This window comes from Rhinatrema bivittatum, chromosome 3 (assembly GCF_901001135.1).
Source record: "Rhinatrema bivittatum chromosome 3, aRhiBiv1.1, whole genome shotgun sequence".
Classification (NCBI taxonomy): Eukaryota; Metazoa; Chordata; class Amphibia; order Gymnophiona; family Rhinatrematidae; genus Rhinatrema; species Rhinatrema bivittatum.
Window position 1 is genome coordinate 246,765,047 of NC_042617.1, and position 19,769 is coordinate 246,784,815.

General features: G+C 44.3%; 1 protein-coding gene and 1 long non-coding RNA gene across 2 annotated transcripts in view; both read right to left on the reverse strand.

Moving 5' to 3' along the window:
- Positions 1–435: 435 nt before the first annotated feature.
- On the reverse strand, positions 436–10,320 carry LOC115087325. The gene is made up of 2 exons (XR_003855497.1): positions 10,210–10,320; positions 436–707 (listed from the first exon to the last, which is right to left on the reverse strand). It is a non-coding gene; the product is annotated as an uncharacterized LOC115087325 (long non-coding RNA).
- Positions 10,321–11,419: 1,099 nt separating this feature from the next.
- MOXD1 (monooxygenase DBH like 1) overlaps positions 11,420–19,769 on the reverse strand; it is a 211,900-nt gene continuing 203,550 nt past the window's right edge. The window contains 3 exon segments of the mRNA XM_029594406.1: positions 11,420–11,583; positions 14,456–14,538; positions 14,540–14,599. Of these exon segments, the coding sequence (XP_029450266.1) occupies positions 11,544–11,583; positions 14,456–14,538; positions 14,540–14,599 (183 nt within the window). The 3' untranslated portion in view covers positions 11,420–11,543.

A 19,769-nucleotide genomic window follows, 5' to 3' on the forward strand; every position in this document is an offset into this window, starting at 1 on the left:
AGAGGGGGCAGGCAAAAAAATGTTGTTTTGTGTTTGGTGTCAATTTTTATTTTCATTAATATTTTCCTTTTTTTGTTTTTGTTTTTTACATTTTCGAAAGAGTGCACACTATTCAGAAATAATACACACTACTTTGCAAATAGTGTGCACAAATGAAAGAAGAAAAAACAACAAGAAATGACAGACAATGTAGTGGATATTATGTATGTCATTTCAAATGAATGCACATCCCTAACATAATGAAGTACAAATTACTCCTTTTAGAGTGAAAATCCCAGTCTCCTGAATTTCATGTTCACTGTATTTACTATTCCTGTGTTCTTCACAGCAAGAGCCCCACATGGAGGATTATCTCCAGAATGCACTTGCCAGCACCTTGCACAGTAACCTATTTCATTGCCACAAAGGAAAAGTAACAAGCAAGATTTCTTTTTGTCTAGTAAAATTAGTTTATTAATATATAAAATAAATCTACAATAGCAACAGTGCAATCGTCTTGGTGCTTGCATGACCCGCAGAACAGTGTGAAGAGATACAAGCCATTATACAAAGAGCTGTCTGTTTCGTATGGTATTTACAGTGACATACACAAAGAGTAAAAGATGGAGGTATGGACTATAATGTGTGTAGGCTGTTGAACTGCATAGTACAGGTTCTGGTTCACATGGCTTCTTCACTTCTGGAGGGGAAACGATCATCCCCTGAACCTGAAATAAAACAAACAAGAAACACCAACAAAAATTACTCTTAAAACAGTACTAAAATTTCCAGCCTGGGGAGGTGATTTTAAAGGAGTTATGCATGTAAATGAAACATACTATCACAGCAATTTTCAAAAGCCCATTTACACGCTTAAAGTGCACTTACGTATGTAAAGCTATGGACAATTCAATGGTATATATTGTAGCAATTTTCAAAAGCACACTTGCATGTGTAAAGTGCATTTACTCATGTAAATCATGTTGAAAAGTATCCCCTATGGCTTTTTAAAATATTTTTTCTGAATGTTTAAACTCAATCCTTTATAAAACTTCCAGGGGATAGCTAGGTTAGTCTATAGTACCAAAAACAATGAAGTAGGCTTTTGTCCTTGAAATTTACGCTTCAATGAATCTGTTAGTCTACAAAGTACCACCAGCCTCTATCATTTTTTTATTCCTTATAGGTTGTGATACTTTTGATTGGACCAAGATAAGGGTTATCTGGAGAAGATGATGTACATAGGCTTTCAAGTTCACTTATACCAGTTCGTCAGATGTCTTATGCTGGGCCCAGTCAAAGTTATCACAAATTATTAAGATATTATAACCTACAAAAAAAAGTTATAATTTCTCCTGATCTAATAGGGTGATTGAGATTCTGTAATAATAAATGTTTTAACAGAACCCTGAAGTGTACCTTATTTTGCCTGGTACATTAAAAGGTTAAGCATTAATTTCCAGATTGCAAATTAGTTTTGGGATGGGACATTTTCAAAGCCATAAGAACATAAGAAATTGCCATGCTGGGTCAGACCAAGCATCCTGTTTCCAACAGAGGCCAAAACCAGGCCACAAGAACCTGGCAATTACCCAAACACTAAGAAGAACCCATCTATCTAGAAGGCCTTCTCCCGCTCTCAAAGATGAGCTTGCTGTCCATGAGATTCCTATATCTCTAGAGGACCTGATTTCCCTCGTTGGGAGAATCGACCATCACCTCCGGCAATGGCACCAAGAAGTGAAAGCACCCCGGCCTCCTGCTCAACGCCCAGCACCTGCCCCAAGCCCTCAGATGAAGGGTCTACTGGCACCACCTCCATCCACAGAAGAACCTATGCAAGTTAACCGTGGGCGTATGTCTTCCGAAGAGCGTCTTCAGCGCAAGAAGAAATGTCTCTGCTTATACTGCGGTGCCTCCGGACACCTGCGGCAGTCTTATCCAGCTCGCCTGGAAAACTTCAAAGCCTAAGCCCGGCAGGGGTCCCGAGCTTGGGCGCTACAGTCTCCGGCCCTCAACCTTTACTTCCAATCTGTCTCTCCATGGAATCCCGTTCCTTCACCACCACCACTGCTCTTATTGACACTGGAGCAATTGGCAGCTTCATCATGGACGACATCATCAACCTCCTGAAGATTCCCCTCCAACCCCTAGAGTTGCCTTTCCACATTGCATCAATCCAAGGGGAACATCTCCCTGGACGAATCATTCATCGCACGGTGGCCTTCCGCCTCACCGTGGGAACCCTTCATGAGGAGGAAATATCCTTGTATGTCTTGAAACATTCCACACTCCCAGTCATCCTAGTGCTTCCCTGGCTCCAGGTACATGGACCCCAATTTGACTGGCAGTTCCTGCAGCTGGTTCAGGGGCGTCCTCAATGCCAGAAACACTGCTTGAAACAAGTGTTCCCAGCAGTAACCGTCTTGAAGACTATGACTCTCTCCTGTCTACCTGCCCAGTACCCTGACTTCGAGGATGTCTTCTCGAAGCAAAAGGCTGATACGCTGCCTCCGCTCCGAATGTTTAATTGCCCTATCGAACTTCTGCCAGGCACCATAAATCCCAAAGGCAGGATATACCCACTCTCCCTTCCTGAGATTCAAGCAATGTCTGAGTATATCAAAGAGAATCTAGAGAAAGGGTTCATCAGTCCTTCCGACTCTCCAGCAGGAGCGGGCTTCTTCTTCATCAAAAAGAAGGATGGAGGATTACGCCCATGTATCGACTATCATGGGCTTAATGCCATCACCCGCAAGGATCGCTATCCGTTGCCCCTCATCAGTGAATTGTTTGATCGCCTGCAAGGGGCCCAGATCTTCACGAAGCTGGATCTACGAGGGACGTACAATCTCGTATGTATCTAGCCTGAGGACATTTGGAAGACCGCTTTCAACACCAGGGATGGCCACTATGAGTACATAGTGATGCCTTTCGGCCTTTGTAATGCCCCTGCGATCTTTCAGCGCCTGATGAATGAGATCCTCTGAGACCTAATTTATTCATTTGTAGTTTAATATTTAGATGACATCCTGATCTTCTCAAAGGACCTGAAGTCCCATCACAATCACGTCAGGACAGTTCAACACCTCAGAGAGAATCATCTCTACAGAAAACTGGAATTGTGCATCTTTGAACAAAACTGTCTGCCCTTCCTGGGATATATCATCTCCGATCGAGGATTTACTATGGATCCTGAAAAGTTTCAAGGGATTCACAACTGGCCCCAGCCAGTAGGCCTCCATGTCTTACAAAGATTTCTTGGATTCACGAATTACTATAGAAAGTTTATCGCTAACTATTCCACGTTAGCTGCCCCACTCACGGCTATGACTAGAAAAGGAACCAATCTCCGGATTTGGAGTCCCAAGGCTCAAGCTGCATTCCACGCATTAAAAGAGGTGTTCTGTTCCGGTCCCTGTCTGCAGCATCCAGACCCAAACCGCCCATTCGTCGTTGAGGTCGACGCATCCGCCATCAGAGCTGGTGCGGTGTTGAGTCAGTACTTCTCCAAAGGTACATTGGTCCCATGCTCCTTCTATTCCCACAAATTTTCACCAGTGGAGCAAAATTACATGATTGGAGATTGTGAACTTCTCGCTGTCAAGCTAGCACTCCAAGAGTGGCGTCCTTGGTTGGAAGGAGCACAACTCAAGTTTATTTATTTATTTATTTATTTAAGGAGTCTTATATACCGAAGTTACTCGAAACATCACATCGGTTTACATCGAACCATCAGAATATTTACCATATTCACAGATCATAAAAATCTTGAATATCTAAAAGAAGAACAATTATTGAACCCAAGACAAGCCCGATGGGTGGTGTTCTTAGAATGATTCAATTTCAAGCTGTGCTACTGGCAAGCATCGAAGAACCTCCGTGCTGATGCACTCTCGTGTTCCCTTGAACCAGAGGATAAACCAGACTCCCCAAGACACATAATCGATCCAGCCTGTGTGTCTTTCGCAGTTACCACCACAGTACCCGCCGGAAAGATAGTAGACCCACGCCAACTACGTGAGCATGTACTCCGCTGGGCCCACGACTCAAAGCTAGCCAGACATCCTGGCCGAGCTAGAACCCTCAAGATGCTGAGGAGGTTCTACTGGTGGCCCAGTATGGTAAAAGATTCACGCAACTTTGTTGATTCTTGTCCGATCTGTGCTCAACAGAAGCCCCCCAACTGGTCGACCATGGGGACTTCTCCAACCGCTTCCAGCACCCTGGTCAAGTATATAAACTGATTTCATTACTGACCTGCCTCCATCTCAAGATAACACTGTCATCTGGGTCATCATTGCCTGCTTCTCTAAGATGGGTCATTTTATCCCTCTGCAGAGCCTTCCATCAGCTCCAGAACTCGCCAAGTTATTCCTGAAACACGTCTTCCGCTTGCATGGCCTACCCCGCTAAATATTGGTGATCACTATATGTCATAAGTTCAACACCACCCTGAACTTCACATCGGCCTACCGCCCTCAGGCAAATGGCCAAGTGAAAAAAACCAACCATACACTGAAGACCTTCCTACAGTCGTATGCAACTGACCAGCAGGATAACTGGGCTGACCTGTTACCTTGGGCCGAGTTGTGTCACAACACACACATTACCGCTGCCACCAATGTCTCTCCGTTCTCCGTGGTGTTTGGCCACCAACCACGCTTGCCTCTGCCAGTGCCTCTCTCCGTGCCTTCGCCAATGGTTCAGTTCCCGGCACAAACCATCCAACTCGTATGAAACCAAGTTAGAGAGCAGCTTGCTCAGGCCGCCGAACGGTCCAAAAGAGTGGCTGATACTCATCGACGGTCGGCTCCACTCTTCCGACCAGGACAAAAGGTATGGTTGAGCACCAAACATATCAGGTTGCGATTACCATCTCAGCGCCTGGCACCTAAATTCATTGGGTCATTCCCAGTTCTCCGCCGTGTTGGAGCGGTGACGTACCAACTCCAGCTACCAAGATCCATGGGTATTCACAATACCTTTCATGTTTCTTTATTGAAACCTCTCATACATTCATGGCCATTTCGTAAGGCTCCTCCTCCTCCACAAGTCTCCGCAGAACCAGAAGAAACTTTTCAGGTACCAGAGGTCCTAGATGTCTGCAAGAGACATGCCATTGCGAATATCTCCTGTCGTGGGAGGGCTTCGGGCCTGAGGAGAACTCATGGGAGCCCTCCCACCACATCATGGGAACAGAAGAGAAGAAAAAAATATCACCTGAAACTGAAAAAGGAAAAAAAACAGAACTGCAATGTGAGGGAGAGACCAGATCAGAAGCCTTCCCCCCCCCCGACGTCACCAGGGACAGCGCAGACCATTGAAAGGTGCCCTGCCACCGGCGCCCTCGAACTGGCAGACCACCCACCACCTTTGGGCGCCCTGCGGCACTTCTCCATCGCCATGGGAACAGAAGAGAAGAAAGAAATATCACCTGAAACTGAAAAAGGAAAAAAAACAGAACTGCAATGTGAGGGAGAGACCCGATCGAAAGCCCCCCCCCCACCCGACATCACCAGGGGCAGCTCTAACCGTTGAAAGGCGCCCTGCCACCGGCGCCCTCGAACTGGCAGCCCATCCACCACCTTTGGGCGCCCTGCGGCACTTCTCCATCGCCATGGGAACAGAAGAGAAGAAAAAAATATCACCTGAAACTGAAAAAGGAAAAAAAACAGAACTGCAATGTGAGGGAGAGACCCGATCGGAAGCCCCCCCCCCCCCCCAACATCACCAGGGGCAGCTCCGACCGTTGAAAGGCGCCCTGCCACCAGGCGCCGTACGCCGAAGAGGCGCGACAAAGGGGTTCTCCCCTTTGTGCACCCCTTAGTGCAACCTGTAGTGCAAATGCCAGTTAATATCTTTGCAATTGAATATCTCTCCATTGTTTAATATACTTCCTGTTATCCCTTTTTGCTCAATTGTTAAAAATCCTGCATTTTGAGCTTTTGTAAACCATTGTGATGGCTTTACCGAATGACGGTATATAAAACTCATTAAATAAATAAATAAATAAATCTATGACAAACAACTCTTCCAGGACTTCCACCGAGACCACCTTGACAAACCAAAGCCAGTAAGGGGGTGGCCTAGAAGGGGGGATACTGTTGTGCTTCCCGGCTGCGTATGCTCCACGGCCAGGCCTGCTCACCTCTCTCTCGGCCGTCCACAAATGCAGGCCTCCCTTTCACTGTCGGTCCTGGCCGTCCCCGTCGCTCTCCTCTACCCGCAGCGGCTCCGGCAGCATCATAGGCCTCACAGCGGAGCTCCCACCGGGGATACGCGTCCAGCGTCTCCTCAGCCCCGCTCCTAGGCACACCCACGGCCAGCATCATGACATTTAAAGGGCCAAGTGCGGGAAACCAGGACCTGATGGTCACTGATGACGTATCAACTCCTCAGTAAATAAGGCAGGGCTCAGACCCATGATCCCTGCCTTGGCAATCAGGTCGATCACGTTGTGATAGCTAGTTTGCCTTCCTGTTCCAGTGTCTTGTTCCAGTCTCCTGTTCCAATGTCTTGTTCCAGTCTTCTGTTCTAGTTTCCTGTTCCAGTCTCCTGTTCCTTCGTCTCCCCAGGTAGTACCATTCAGACTCTCTTCTCGGTACTGACCTCTGCCTGTTACTTGACTACGTTTGATCGCCACCTGGATTTGACCTTTGCCTGTTTTCTTGACCATGTCTGAATGCTGCCCAGAACTGACCTCTGCTTGTCCACTGACCACGTCTGAACGCCACCTGGAAACTGAACTTTGCCTGACTGACCATCCTCAGATTGACCACTGGTATTGATCCCTGCTTTGGCTGACCACGCTATCCTTGACTCTGGCCTTGATCCTTGCTCTTCATTCAGAGACTCTGTTCTGGCCTTCTCTGGCTCCTGGACTCCCTGAACTGAACATCAACCGCGCACCCTTGTTCGTGGTGGGCACTCCCCTGAACTTTATCTCTCAGAGATCCTGCAAGGCCCACCTAAGACCAGGCAGCCCTGGTAACCAAGGGCTGAGCCTGAGGGAACCCCAGGTTGCTATTGGTGAAGCTCCAGCTAGCCTCTGTCTCCTCCTGTGCTCCGCCTCCTGGTGGTAGGCGCTCTCTGGGTCCGACCAGGGAGCCTACCAATCCTGCACCAGGCCAAGGGTCCACCTCCAGGCGCAACACATGGAGCTTACAATCTCTTCAAGACAAAAGTCTGTGGGAAGTATATTTATTGAAGAGAAATCTTTTGAATTTAAAGGCATCCTGAAAAAGCTAAAGGTTAATTTTCAAAAGGATTTACACATGTAAAAGTGAGATTTGTAGTAGCAATTTTGAAAAGCCCATTTTTGCGCTTAAAGTGCACTTATGTGCATAAAACCTATTGACAATTCAATAGCATAATAACATATCAATTTTCAAAAACCTACTTACAAGTGTAAAGTGAATTTACGCATTTAAAACCCAGTTTAAACATGTAAATCCTTTTGAAAATTACCCCCTGAGTTTTTAGACTGGACTTGAATATGGTCAGAGAGGGAACATGGCACACTGAATCAGAAGTCGATTCCATGCATATGGTGCAGCAAGGTAGAAAATGCAGAGTCAGGAGCTGACAGTAGAGGAGAAGGGCACAGACAAGAGCAACAAGACAGAGTTATTACCAATTTTTATGTAAAGTTTAAAAATTCCATTTTATTTTGATTATTTTATTTTTGGTTTTAAATCTGTGAACCGTTTTTGATAAAATTTCTTTTTTAAAAAACGGTATATAAATACTTTTTAAATAAATAAATAAATAAACCTGCTGGATGAATGGAGTTCACGAGGAAGGATGAAGAAGAGAGAGAAGATGGGTAATGAGGAGCTGCGGAGTGAATGCATTTGTAGGCGAGTAAGAGAAGCTTGAATGGAAGCGAAAAGGGAGCCAATGTAAAGACTTGGGTTCCGTAGTCAAGACAATGCTGAAGCTAGACAAGTTGTGTGGCTGAATTTTGAACAAATTGCAGTGGAGAAAGATGGTTCAAAGGGAAATCTGCCAAGAGCAGATTGTAGTAGTTTTAAGAGGGAGGTGACAAAGTGGATGAGCATTTTGGTAGCATGCTCAAAAAGCAAGGCACACATTTTTGCAGTATTACAGAGGAAGAAATGGCACACTTTTGCAGTGTTTTGGATGTGCGTGGAGAAGGAAAGAGGCATCAATAATTATAAAAAAGAAAAAAAGCAGTCCTTAAGCTACAGGAGACCTAATAAGAAAACACAGGAACAGCGGATGCAAAAGAAAAAGGAGAAAAAAAAACTAGACAAATGCCACAGTTGTGTTATGTTTATGGAAGAATGTGAACCCTGGGCTGAGATGAGAGGTGTCTCCGCCACAGGAGGAGCCCTGTGATCCTCACTGTCAGCAGGTGCAGTCTCAGTGCCATGGGACACAGCTAGAAGTAGAGACTTATTATAAATGGAGAAAACAATAATGTCCACAGAATAGCAGATGTCGTAGTACAGTGCTGAGCAATGGGAATGCCCAGAGTGAGACCACAGATGAGAAGATCCAGTAGTGGCCCGCGGAGCAGGTACACCGGGAATCCCCTCTGACGAGTGTAGCACCTCAGAATACAGATCTGGTAGTGGCCCGCAGAGCAGGGTACACCGAGGCTGTTCTTATAGTAGATGTTGAAGAACTGGTAGAGATGCCGGAACCTGGAAATGGCTCCTGTAGCTGGTATGTAAATATTCTGTAGTGTAGGAAAGCTGAATGACTTCTACCAAAGGAAGGCGGTAGTGGCCCGGGATATGGGGTACACCACATGGAATCATCAGTACAGTTTGTATAGTAGAAGTCAGTAGAGGTACTCACAGAAGATGGTTCCTGGAGCAAGAGAGAGACCTGAGAAGCAGGTCTGTAGCAGTCAGGCAGGAAGGCCCTCCGAGGAACGGATAGCTGGGAATGCAGGGGAGCCCCCGAGGAGCGGGTACTCAGAGCGTTCAGAAGCCAAGACCAAGTCAGGAACAGGAAGTCCTTGAAAGAGGAGAATTCAGCAAGACATAACTCCTTGCTAACTCAAGGAAGGCAAGGGCTGGTTGGATTAAATATGCAAGCAGGTTGTCGTCATCGGGAGGGGACACCCCTGAGGTTCCCACCATGACGTCTTCAAAAGAGGCCCTTGCGCGCATGCGCGCCTAGGTGTTTCCAGGTCCAAGATGGCGGTCGACAGTGTCCACGCTGGAGAGGTCGACGGGGATTGGCAGAGGCCACCATTCTTCCCTGACTTGATGGAGCAGGGAAAAAAGAGTTGAGTATGAGAGGTCGCAGCCATCTGCGATCGACAAGCGAAACAAGTTGCATACAATAATGTAAGACTGAATGCTACATCTCAACCATAATTTATGCCCATAGGACATCAAACCGCTATTATTTATCCACATCACACACTGGAAAGGCCAACATTTCCTGCTTACAGATCAAACGGTACTTTAGAATGAAAAAAAACAAACACCTCAGTTGAGGGGGTTCATTATCAAATTTAATTATTTTTTAACTTATTATAGGCATCGAGTGGTTATCAATCGCACGTGGATACAGTAAAAGCACGATGGGAGAAGGTAAGAAGGAAAACCGGGATAGAGCAGATCCTGAAATCCAACAGAGTACTCTTTGTGAGGAGTAGACAGTGAATGTCAAAAACAGTGGATAGGTCAAGGAGTAAGGCCCTTGGCCTGGCCATAGAGAGGTCACTGGAGGGCTTTGACAAGGGAAAATCTAAGAAGTCCCTATACAAACAATATTCATTCCCTTAAAGGGACCTGCCATAACATATTTTTTTACAATATTAGTAACTCATTTTACTGGGAATATCCATGCAAAATGAGGGCTCCCATTATTGTGAGTTGAGGATAAAAATATAAAAATAATCGCTGTTAATTAAAAGCAATAATAAGGTAATTTTCAAAGAGATTATACACATAAAGTAGCATATATTGTATCAATTTTTCAAAAAGCCATTTCTGCATGTAAATCCTTATAATTCAAACCCTATGAAAATTAGCAATTCTCACACGCCCACTTACACATTGCAGTTTACGGGTGTAAATCCTTTTGAAAACTACCTCCAATGTGAAAAGCCAATTTTTCACTTCCTTATAAAACCACAAATAATCCTGCATATTGCAAAGTTTCATCAGAAATCTATTTCATATCTATACCATGAAGCAGGAGCGAGCCACCCAAAATGATTTGCTTTAAAAGAAAAAAAAAAACCTCCATAGTATATCTGTCATGGTTGCTTCCTTCATGTTCGATGAACTGCTCGAGAAGATGAGTGACCCCCCACAAGAGACTGGATTGAAAGAGGAGATGTATTTCATACTCATCTGAGGGAAAATTAAATGAGACGTGACCTTAAAATGTGGAAAGTCGAGCTTATTTGAGAGGGGTTGGCAGAGAGGAGTATGATAAAACAGGTTTATTCAGGGGAATAAGACCTGCACACATTGTTATACAGACACACTGACAGATACAGACGAGGTGCATTCCCCTGCCAGCTGAAGATGTACAGTATTACCCACAGTACCTGAATGTAATCTGCTTTGAAGTGCTGAAAAAAGTGTGAAAAGCGGAATATAAAATCCAAATAAATAAATAAATAAAATATTCATGTACCGCATCCTCTCAGATAGCCTGCAGTATACTGCCACCTAGTGGCAGATGTGATCACTGTATACCAGGCTGAATATCCACCATTTGGACTATTCCTTGGCTCATTCTCTTTCAGTCCTTGCACTGCTGAGTTTATATTTGTGAAAGCAGCACACACAGCTTCCTAGATATTGCTCTAAAGGACACAACCGCACCTCATTTCAGAATGAGCTATAATCTATACCCAGTTTAAATTGAAAACAAACAAAACAAAGAAAAGATTATTTTTAAGCATGACTACAAGATATGTGATGCTATGCCATTTTAGAAGATTTCTTTAGCCATATTGTCACCATTTCAGGGTAAGTCAATATACATATACAGCATGGGGGCAATTTTTATAACAGCCCACATAGGACTGAAGTCCGTGGGTTAGAAAGTACACAGGGACTTCAGGCCTAACTTTCAAAGTGAACTTGCGCACATTAGTCTGATTTGCAAATCAGCAGATGCAAATGGAACCTGCGCGGCATTACGCCCTCACATTACGCCTGCTTCCGATCAGGAAGTTGAAATCGAATGCGTGCTCGGAAATGGTTTCTCTGCCTCCCAATTCACCCCCAGGAAGCCTCTTCCAAACATGCATAAAAGTACACGCAGAATCGCAAATACCGTGCAGACGTTTCCACACACAATGCCAGGGGCACACAAAACGCTACTGAAAATTACTACGTACCTGTTCAATACATGTCTACCCTGCCACCCACACATACTTTCACCTGTTAAAAAGCAGAATCAAAGGGCCTAGGACTGGAATCCACCTTACTCGACCACTCCCTCGCTCTCGTGCTTGGTAAATCTCACGTTCATGGGCAGCCGCAGGACAGTGCTCATTAAAGGAGATTCCCTTCTTTCTCGACACTGAAATGTGTCATTGCATCCGTGAAAGAACGATGTTATATTGCTTTGGTTTTCTTGATAATAAAGGGCCAAGACCTGAGGGACAACATTTGAAATATTTAAAATTCGAAAGTACAAACAACTGCTATAAAACTCCTTTTATACTAAGAAAATTTTGCTTCAGCGCTGCTACAGTGTTTTCAGCATCAAAAGTAACTAGACATATGTTCACCCATAAATCGGAAGCAATGTTTACACTCAAGCAGATGTGTTCAGATCTTTTTGATAACTCTGCCCGTTCCTAAGGATTTAAAAAATGGCAATTTGTAATTTGTTGCTGTTACGTGTGGGGATAATTTTTAAAACCCTGCAGAGACATTTGTAACCCCCAGGCCTCCCAGTACATTTTCAAAGGGAACCCCCCAACTCCCAGTGGCATTTCCATTTGAAAAGGCAGGGCTGGCCAGCACCAAGGATACTTCAGTATCCACAGGCGTGTCCACACCATTATCACACACAGGGATTTCAAAATGAAATCACAGCAGTGATCTTACAAGCAGTGATCTACAAGCCCTTAATTTTTTGCAAACATTGACGATTGTAATTCACTGTTGTTTAGGATTACCAGTATCAACTATAAGGCCTCTCCGGTCCTTAAGAATGCGGCCGCAAGAATTTTAACAGGCAAACGAAAATAGGATCATATAACCACCTACTTTGATATCATTACAATGCATTTCCGCTTTTCTATCGGATCCAGTATAAAACAGCTTGCATAGCCCATAATATTATATAAGGTGAAAGAAACAGAGTGGCTGAATCATCTACATGCTTGCATGTTCCACAGAGAAATTTAAGATCAGCCAATCAAGGACTTTTGACAGTTCCTACAATTAAATCCGCAAAACTCAGCCAAAGTAAGGAGCGCATAATTATTAATGGCGGAGGACTAAAGTATGGAATTCTTTACCTACTTATTTGAGATTACAAACAGACAAAAAAAAATTTAAAGCAGATTTTAAAACATGGTTGTTTGAATGTGCTTACACTGAGCTGGAACCATAGTCGCAGTGAGCAGTAGATATGTACATTCATATATCATGAAATAGGCAATTTCAACCCCGAACCACGAAACGGATTTTCCCCGAACTTTGGGGAAAATTCGTTTTCAAGTTTGGAGGGTTGTGCGGGGGCAGGGGCACATTTATTTAAAAAAAAACCCCTCAACCCTTCACATTTTACTATATTACAATCCCCCCACCATCCCGATTTCTTCCCAAGACTTACTAAAGCCCTGGTGGTCCAGCGGGGTCCCGCGAGCATCTCTCCCTTCGGGCCGTCAGCCTGCTATGAATCAAAATGGGGCCGATGGCCCTTTACCCTTACGATGTCACAGGGGCCGACCAATGCACCGGTAGCCCGTGACATAGTAAGGGCAAAGGCTATCAGCGCCATTTGAATACTGGCAACCGACGGCACGAGTGCAGGAGATTGCTCCAGGGACCCCGCTGGATCACCAAGGACGTTTGGCAACCTTAGCGCCTCCTTGCTAACGGGACCCCGCGGGTTACCAGCTGTCTGCCGGTTATGAACACCGATGCCAAGAAACTCGCATCGGTTTTTTCATAACTGCAGCCAGCCAGTTATGATAAACTGACGCTGAGCATATCAGCGTCGGTCCTTCAAAGCGGCCAGGCAGAGGTTTTTTTTTTCTTTTTCTTAACTTTAAAAAAGTACAGAAAAGCAGTTTTTTCTGCTTTCTGTACTTTTTTTCAGTGTGCTCACGCTATTAACGCCTGCTCCAGGCAGGCCGTTACTATCTGAGCAATAAATGTGTGTCTGAGACGCACATTTATTTTTTTGCATTTGGGAGGTGAATGAGTAATAGCTTCATTCACATGCATTTGCAGCATGGGGTAAACGGTGCACTGGCAGAGCGCATTGTATTGCATCGGCCCCAAGAGGAGTTGATTCGTACACTGCAATCTCTGCTAGCTTGCATCTGTACAAATCAACTTCTATAAGGTCTAAAATTCTTTAATGATGTCAATTTTACAATGAATACCTCTGAATGTGTCTGTAACACACACCCCCCCCCACAACCCAACCCAGCCCACCCCTAATCAAGTGCTCCCTACTTGGTCCCTTATATTGAGTGTCAAGCTGAGCCTTATTATTAACGAGTCTCCAGGTCTTCACTCTCTGTCTCTTTCCTCTCTATTCTATATATATATATCTATATATATATTGTGGTGTGGTATGTAAAGCTGGCAGACATACAACATTATACTTTATAAAATAGCACGTTATCCTTTGCGCGCCTGCGAGCTACGTGCATTTATGGGTGCTATGCGGTTTAGCCTTTTTGAAAATCTACCTGATTAGGTTTCAACCCTACCTCCTCCTGCCCAGGAACACATCTTCCCAATAGGACTTAAAAGTCTGCATGACAACAGAGTTCAAACATGCACTTGTATGTTCATTGAGCCTGGGTTCAATTTTAGCATAGCCATATAAGCATACCGAGCAAGTCTATGCATATAATGACTGTGAAAAATCAGGCCTGATCCCATACTCAAGTCCCCAAACAAGGAACCAATTCAAGCTATTGTCCTGAATATCTTCACTTTAAATGACATCTAACAGCTGGAGATTCTCCCTAGTAAGTTATCACCATTATCAGAATTCTATGATGTAATTGGCACTTTGTAATTTTTGTAGTCCTCTGTACAAAATTCAAAGATGGATGTCATTTTTCCTTCCAATTCTATGATGTAATTGGCACTTTGTAATTTTTGTAGTCCTCTATAAAATTCAAAGATGGATGTCATTTTTCCTTCCAATTCTATGTTGTAATTGGCACTTTGTAATTTTTGTAGTCCTCTGTACAAAATTCAAAGATGGATGTCATTTTTCCTTCCTGTAATATATATTTATAAACACACAAGTACATATTTTTGTTACTTACGTCACCGGCCTATAGATTTCCTTCACGCCAATGAACTGGAGTTGCTCTATTATTTCTGGAATGCTTTCACAGCGGGCAAGGTTTGATTCTTGGATAGTACAGTAAATAGACAAGCCACATTTCATCTCTGGTGCTTAGACCACCCTGAAAATGAAAATACTATATTTGAATCAGCTTTCAAATTGCTTTGCAAAGACAGGTTTGTATAGTATATTCTCTGAAAAAAGAAAATATACCGGTATACACAGCAAAGATTGCTAAATGTAACACATTACTGGGGAGAATCCATGGGCATCTCCTGATGCCACATGAAAATGAATGATGTTTCTATCGAGATACTGATCAACCAGTCATATGCTGGATTGAGAACTGAGCGCATCATTTTCATTCTGAGTAAGTTACAACTCAGACTGGGAATTTGGTCATTTAGTTTCCACATTACATGTTTCGGTAGACTCTGGCTTTCAAGAGCTATCTTTTCAAAATAACTTTCCTGGAATTTTCCAACATATAATGTTGAAATACAAACCTATTTCCATGCCTCCCATGGGTTATTATTCTTTATTTATTCATAAATATTTGATATTACCAAGTTGGTTCCAAGGAAAATTACAATCAAATTTATAATTTAATCCAGTTAAATTGGTGTCATAGTTTACAGTGATCATATGAAACAGTGAAAAGGGACATATTTGGGCGGGTATATAAGATATGATAAAAGGGAGTCTCTACCCCCAGTCCCTTACCATAGTTGTCACAGATTTTGAAGGGAATTTAGGGTTGATGATGTGGTTTTAAAACCAAGTTCAGGTAGTCAAAAAAAAAAGTGATTACCTAAGATAAAGACTGTGATAGAGACTTTCTTTCATCTTTTAAGCTGAATTTAAGAAAGGTTGGTTGAATAACCAAGCCTTAAACTAACTTCCAGAAGGTGAGGTAAACTGTCTCAAGGCGTAAAGACAGTTTTATTTTGTTCCATAGTTTGTAGCATAACAGCTAAATGTGGAGTCTGGTGCACGTTAATCTGACGGAAGCCAGAGGGAGAGAGGATAGGGGGTTTCGGCCATTTGGGAGGAACAAAGTTTCTCTAGTGAGTATAGGCGAGAAGAGAGGTTTAGAGAGATACTCCAGAGCTAAGTTGTTTGCCACACTTGAAGACAAAGCACAGAGTTTTGAACTGTATCTTGATTTCAACTGGGAGCCAATACAGTTACATAAGATTGGTCTTATATGGTCAGCTGCTTTGTCCCCTACCATGATTCTTGCAGCTGTCCTTTGTAAGGATGTGAGTTTCCATTGTAAGGATGTGCTGAACTCCCAAATTTTCTACTGAATCTTTAGGGCCAGATTTAAATACCTACACACAGGCGTAGATTTGTGCGTGCAACCCGGTGTGCACAAATCCATGCCGATTTATAACATTCACGTGCAGCCGCGCACATGTTATAAATTCCGGGGCTGGCGCACGCAAGGGGTGCGCACTGTGCACCTTGCGTGCGCCGAGCCTTAGGGGAGCCCCAGTGGCTTTCCCTGTTCCCTCCACCTTCCCCTCCCTAACCCGCCCCCCAGCCCCACCTAACCCCCCCCCCCAACCTTCTAATCATAAATTGCGCTGCCGCTGGGCTGGCGTAGGTTGCGTGCGCCGGCCGAGTGCCAGCACCACCGATCCCCGGCACGGCCACTGTGCCGGAAACCTCGGTCCCACCCCTGCCCTGCCCCCCCCCCCCCCCCTTTCCCAAACCCCCGGGCACGTGCGTGTCGCTGGGCCCATGCCAAATAGTCCTGGCGTGCGTAACCCAGCTGGATTTACGTGTGTAGGGCTTTTAAAATCTGCCCCTTAGGTTGTTAGGGGAGTTCCTTATAGGGAAGACAGGGATAGTAAGGGATGCCCTTATCTACTCAACAAGTGGGGTTCTGATTTCGAGGGGGATGAGTTTTGAGGTTGTTGAGCCATTGGCCTACTGCTGTGCAAATGTTTTAGTCCAGTCCTATCTTTGATACAGAGTTAGGTATCATAGTGTTAAAAGACTGAATGATGTCACAAATTGGACAAATGTAGGCCTTGAAAAGAATCAAGGAAAGTACTGAAACCTGAGGTATTCCACATGTAAAGATTTTGGATAAGGATGAATTTGTTGCCCAGGATATGGGCTGTTCTGTTGTCTAGGAAAGATTGAACCCAATTGAACTAATCATTGTGGTAGGAGTTGGTGATCGATAGTGTCAAAGGACAGCAGAGAGATCTTGTTGAACTAGGAGGGAATCTCCATCTTGGTCGAAATTCATGTGGATACTGTTAGCTATGGCTAGTAGGACAGATTCTATTCTATGGCATCCCCTGAATCTGAATTGGTGAGAATAAAAGATGTGCCCTCTTCAAGGAAGTCTCAAAGTTAGAAGTAGGCTGCTTTTTGCACTATTTTTGAAAGGAAGAGCAGTCTGGAGACAGGACAGTAGTTGTCAACTATTTTTGGGTCAGAGCTAGATTTTTTCAAGATAGGTTTGATTATGGTATTTTTTAGTGGGAGAGGCAGAGGGCGCCTTGGGTAAGTATGGCATTTATTATGGATGTAGATAGAAGGCTAATTTTTGTCTTAAGTAACAGATGTATTTTAGGAGGTATTGGGCCTAATGGTCAAGTGGATCGACTGATCCTTTGAATAATTTTTTTCTACTTCTTTGTGGGAGATTGTCAGAATTCAGACAATGGGATATATCAGGAGAGAGATGGAATGGTCTGACTGGGGTTGGGGGAGAAGTTGACATGACTGAGAGCATAGGCACCAGCTCTATGGGTGCTTGAGCACCCTCATTATTGTCTCCTGTATGCCTGTGAATCAGGAGCTGAAAGCTCTATGCTGAGGGAAAACAGTAAGGATATGCTTCTGTCTCCCTGCTTTTGCCTCCCCCCTGTAGCCTATAAACTGGCTGTGCAATGTCTGATCAATAAGCTGCAGGAGACTAGAACAAAGCAGTGTAGGACACTGGCTTCCTGAGGTTCAGTGGAAATGAAGATGGCTGCTGATAGAAGATCTGGGAAAGGGAAAGGACAGAGGGGAGCAGGAAAGAGATACTGACAGAACTGTTGTGAGATGGGGAGGAAATGCTAGCTAGGAGAGGAACTGTGAAGGAAAGAGGGGCTGATAGTGGAGCTGTGGGAGAGGGAGAAGAGCAGATAGGCTGTGAGGATAAGAAAGGCTTGGAGAGGAGCCTAGAGAGCTGAAAGAAGGGTTGTGAGCGGGGACATGGGCTGTGAGCTGAGAAGAGAGAAGGATATACAAGCTGGGAGAGAGGACATAGGTTGTGATAAGAGTTGGGATGAAAGGTCAAGCAAAGGGAACTTAAGAAGATAAGAAAGGTGAAGAAAACTAGGAAAAGGAACTGTGTGGGACAGAGAGAAGAGGGTCTGACAGAGGAAGTAAACCAAGAGATAGGTTGTGAGGGAATTATGGTAGAGGGAAGAGGCATGAAGGGGTCAAGAGAGGAATGGAACTGGCAGGAAGATGTTAGATTATGAGGAAGTGAGAAGCTAATGAGTTATGGAGAGAAGGCTGGTATATAGAAACAGGGAAGAAAAATAACAAATGAGAAAAATGAGAAGAACAGAAAAGAAATGATGAGGCAGAAAGGAAACTAAGAGAAAGCCAATAAAAAGTAGAGACAAATTCAAACTACAGACACAAAGGTTAGAAAATCATCTTAAGCTTGGTGAAGATTTCTGTGACATCTGGGATGGGTTCAGGGTGTAGACATGTGGTATTTCCCCATTTCTTCCAGCTCTGCAGTTACTGGATTAAATAATATTGTATTTTATTGAAAGGATGAGGGAAGGGGAAGAAAGTTGTGCTCTCATGCTATACCATGGGCTGAAAATCTCTTAAAAATTGCTCCCCCTTGACAGCTCCAATATTGAGAGGGACTGGGATTGGGTGATGGATATTGGGGGTATTAGCAGAGAAGAGATAAAAAGGAGGATCATTTTCAAAGGGACATCTGCAGGTAAAACTGAGGTATCCCTAGGGGTGGAGATGGGGAGGGATATGGACTTATGACGTGTGCATGTTATAAAATCCGGGGTCAGCGCATGCAAGGGGGTGCACACTTGTGCATCTTGTGTGCACCGAACCCTAGGGGAGGCCCGATGGCTTTCCCCATTCCCTCCAAGGCTGCTCCGAAATCCGAAATTGGAGTGGCCTTGGAGGGAACTTTCCTTTCGCTCTCCCCCACCTTCCCCTCCCTTCCCCTATCTAACCTACCCCCCTGCCCTATCTAAATCTCCCCCTACCTTTTGGTGTAACTTGCATGCGCCGGCCAGCTGCCGGCGCGCTAACCCCTGACACAGCCGCTGTGCCGGAGGACTCAGGTCCGCACCCGGACCGCCGCCCCACCCTGGCCTTGCCCCTTTTTCAAAGCCCCGGGACATATGCATGTCCCGGGGTTTGTGCACGCCGCCGAGAATATGCAAAATAGGCTCGGCGCGCGCAGGGGTAGGTTTTAAAAGGTTACGCGCGTAACTCTTTGAAAATCTACCCCTATGAGTGTAAATTTTCATGGAAAATGTATGCGCATGTTTTGGTAGGTATAACTTGAGCAGGTAGATTTGGCAGGATAATTTTCATAGCGGGCTTAGGTAAATAGCTACATTTTGAAAATTGGTGCAATGTAGATGCGTATTTATTAGCTTTCTCTATGTGCAATGTTACAAAATTATCCCCTCAAGTTTTTCTTGGAAGTTCCTAAAATGTCAGTTTCCAGAAGAGGGGAAGTAAATGTCTAATTGTTATATGGCAGATGAGTATCCGGGCATGCCAAAGTCATCAAAATTGAAGAGTAATTAGACATTTCCGAGGCAGGTAATCTACACTCAAGAGCTGCTATAAGTATCCTACTCCTTTATAACACAGCAGTGATCAATTCAATTATCATGCACTTTTCATGTAAAATTCGACCCACAAAAAAGGCTGGTGCAAGTGGCCGCATGTACTTTGTACCCATGGCAAGTTTCAAAGTGAAAATAAGCACATATTTTTACTCTGCAAACTGGGATAAAAGTATGTGTGATCTCTACCCCAATGCAGATAGTTTGGAAATTTTCCACATTTAGCTCAATATCTACAGTCACTAGCAATAAAGTCTGGGCTGTATATGAGTAGCCCCCCTCCCAGGTACTGTGCTGTTAAAGGGGGTCCACTGCAAAGGGTATTAGGCCTCACAAATTCGTTGCACCTCATTTTTCTTCCAGTTGTGGGGAAGCTTCTGCTTCAGGGCCCTAGAAATTGATTAACTTCTTTCCAATAAAGAGTCCTTACACAGT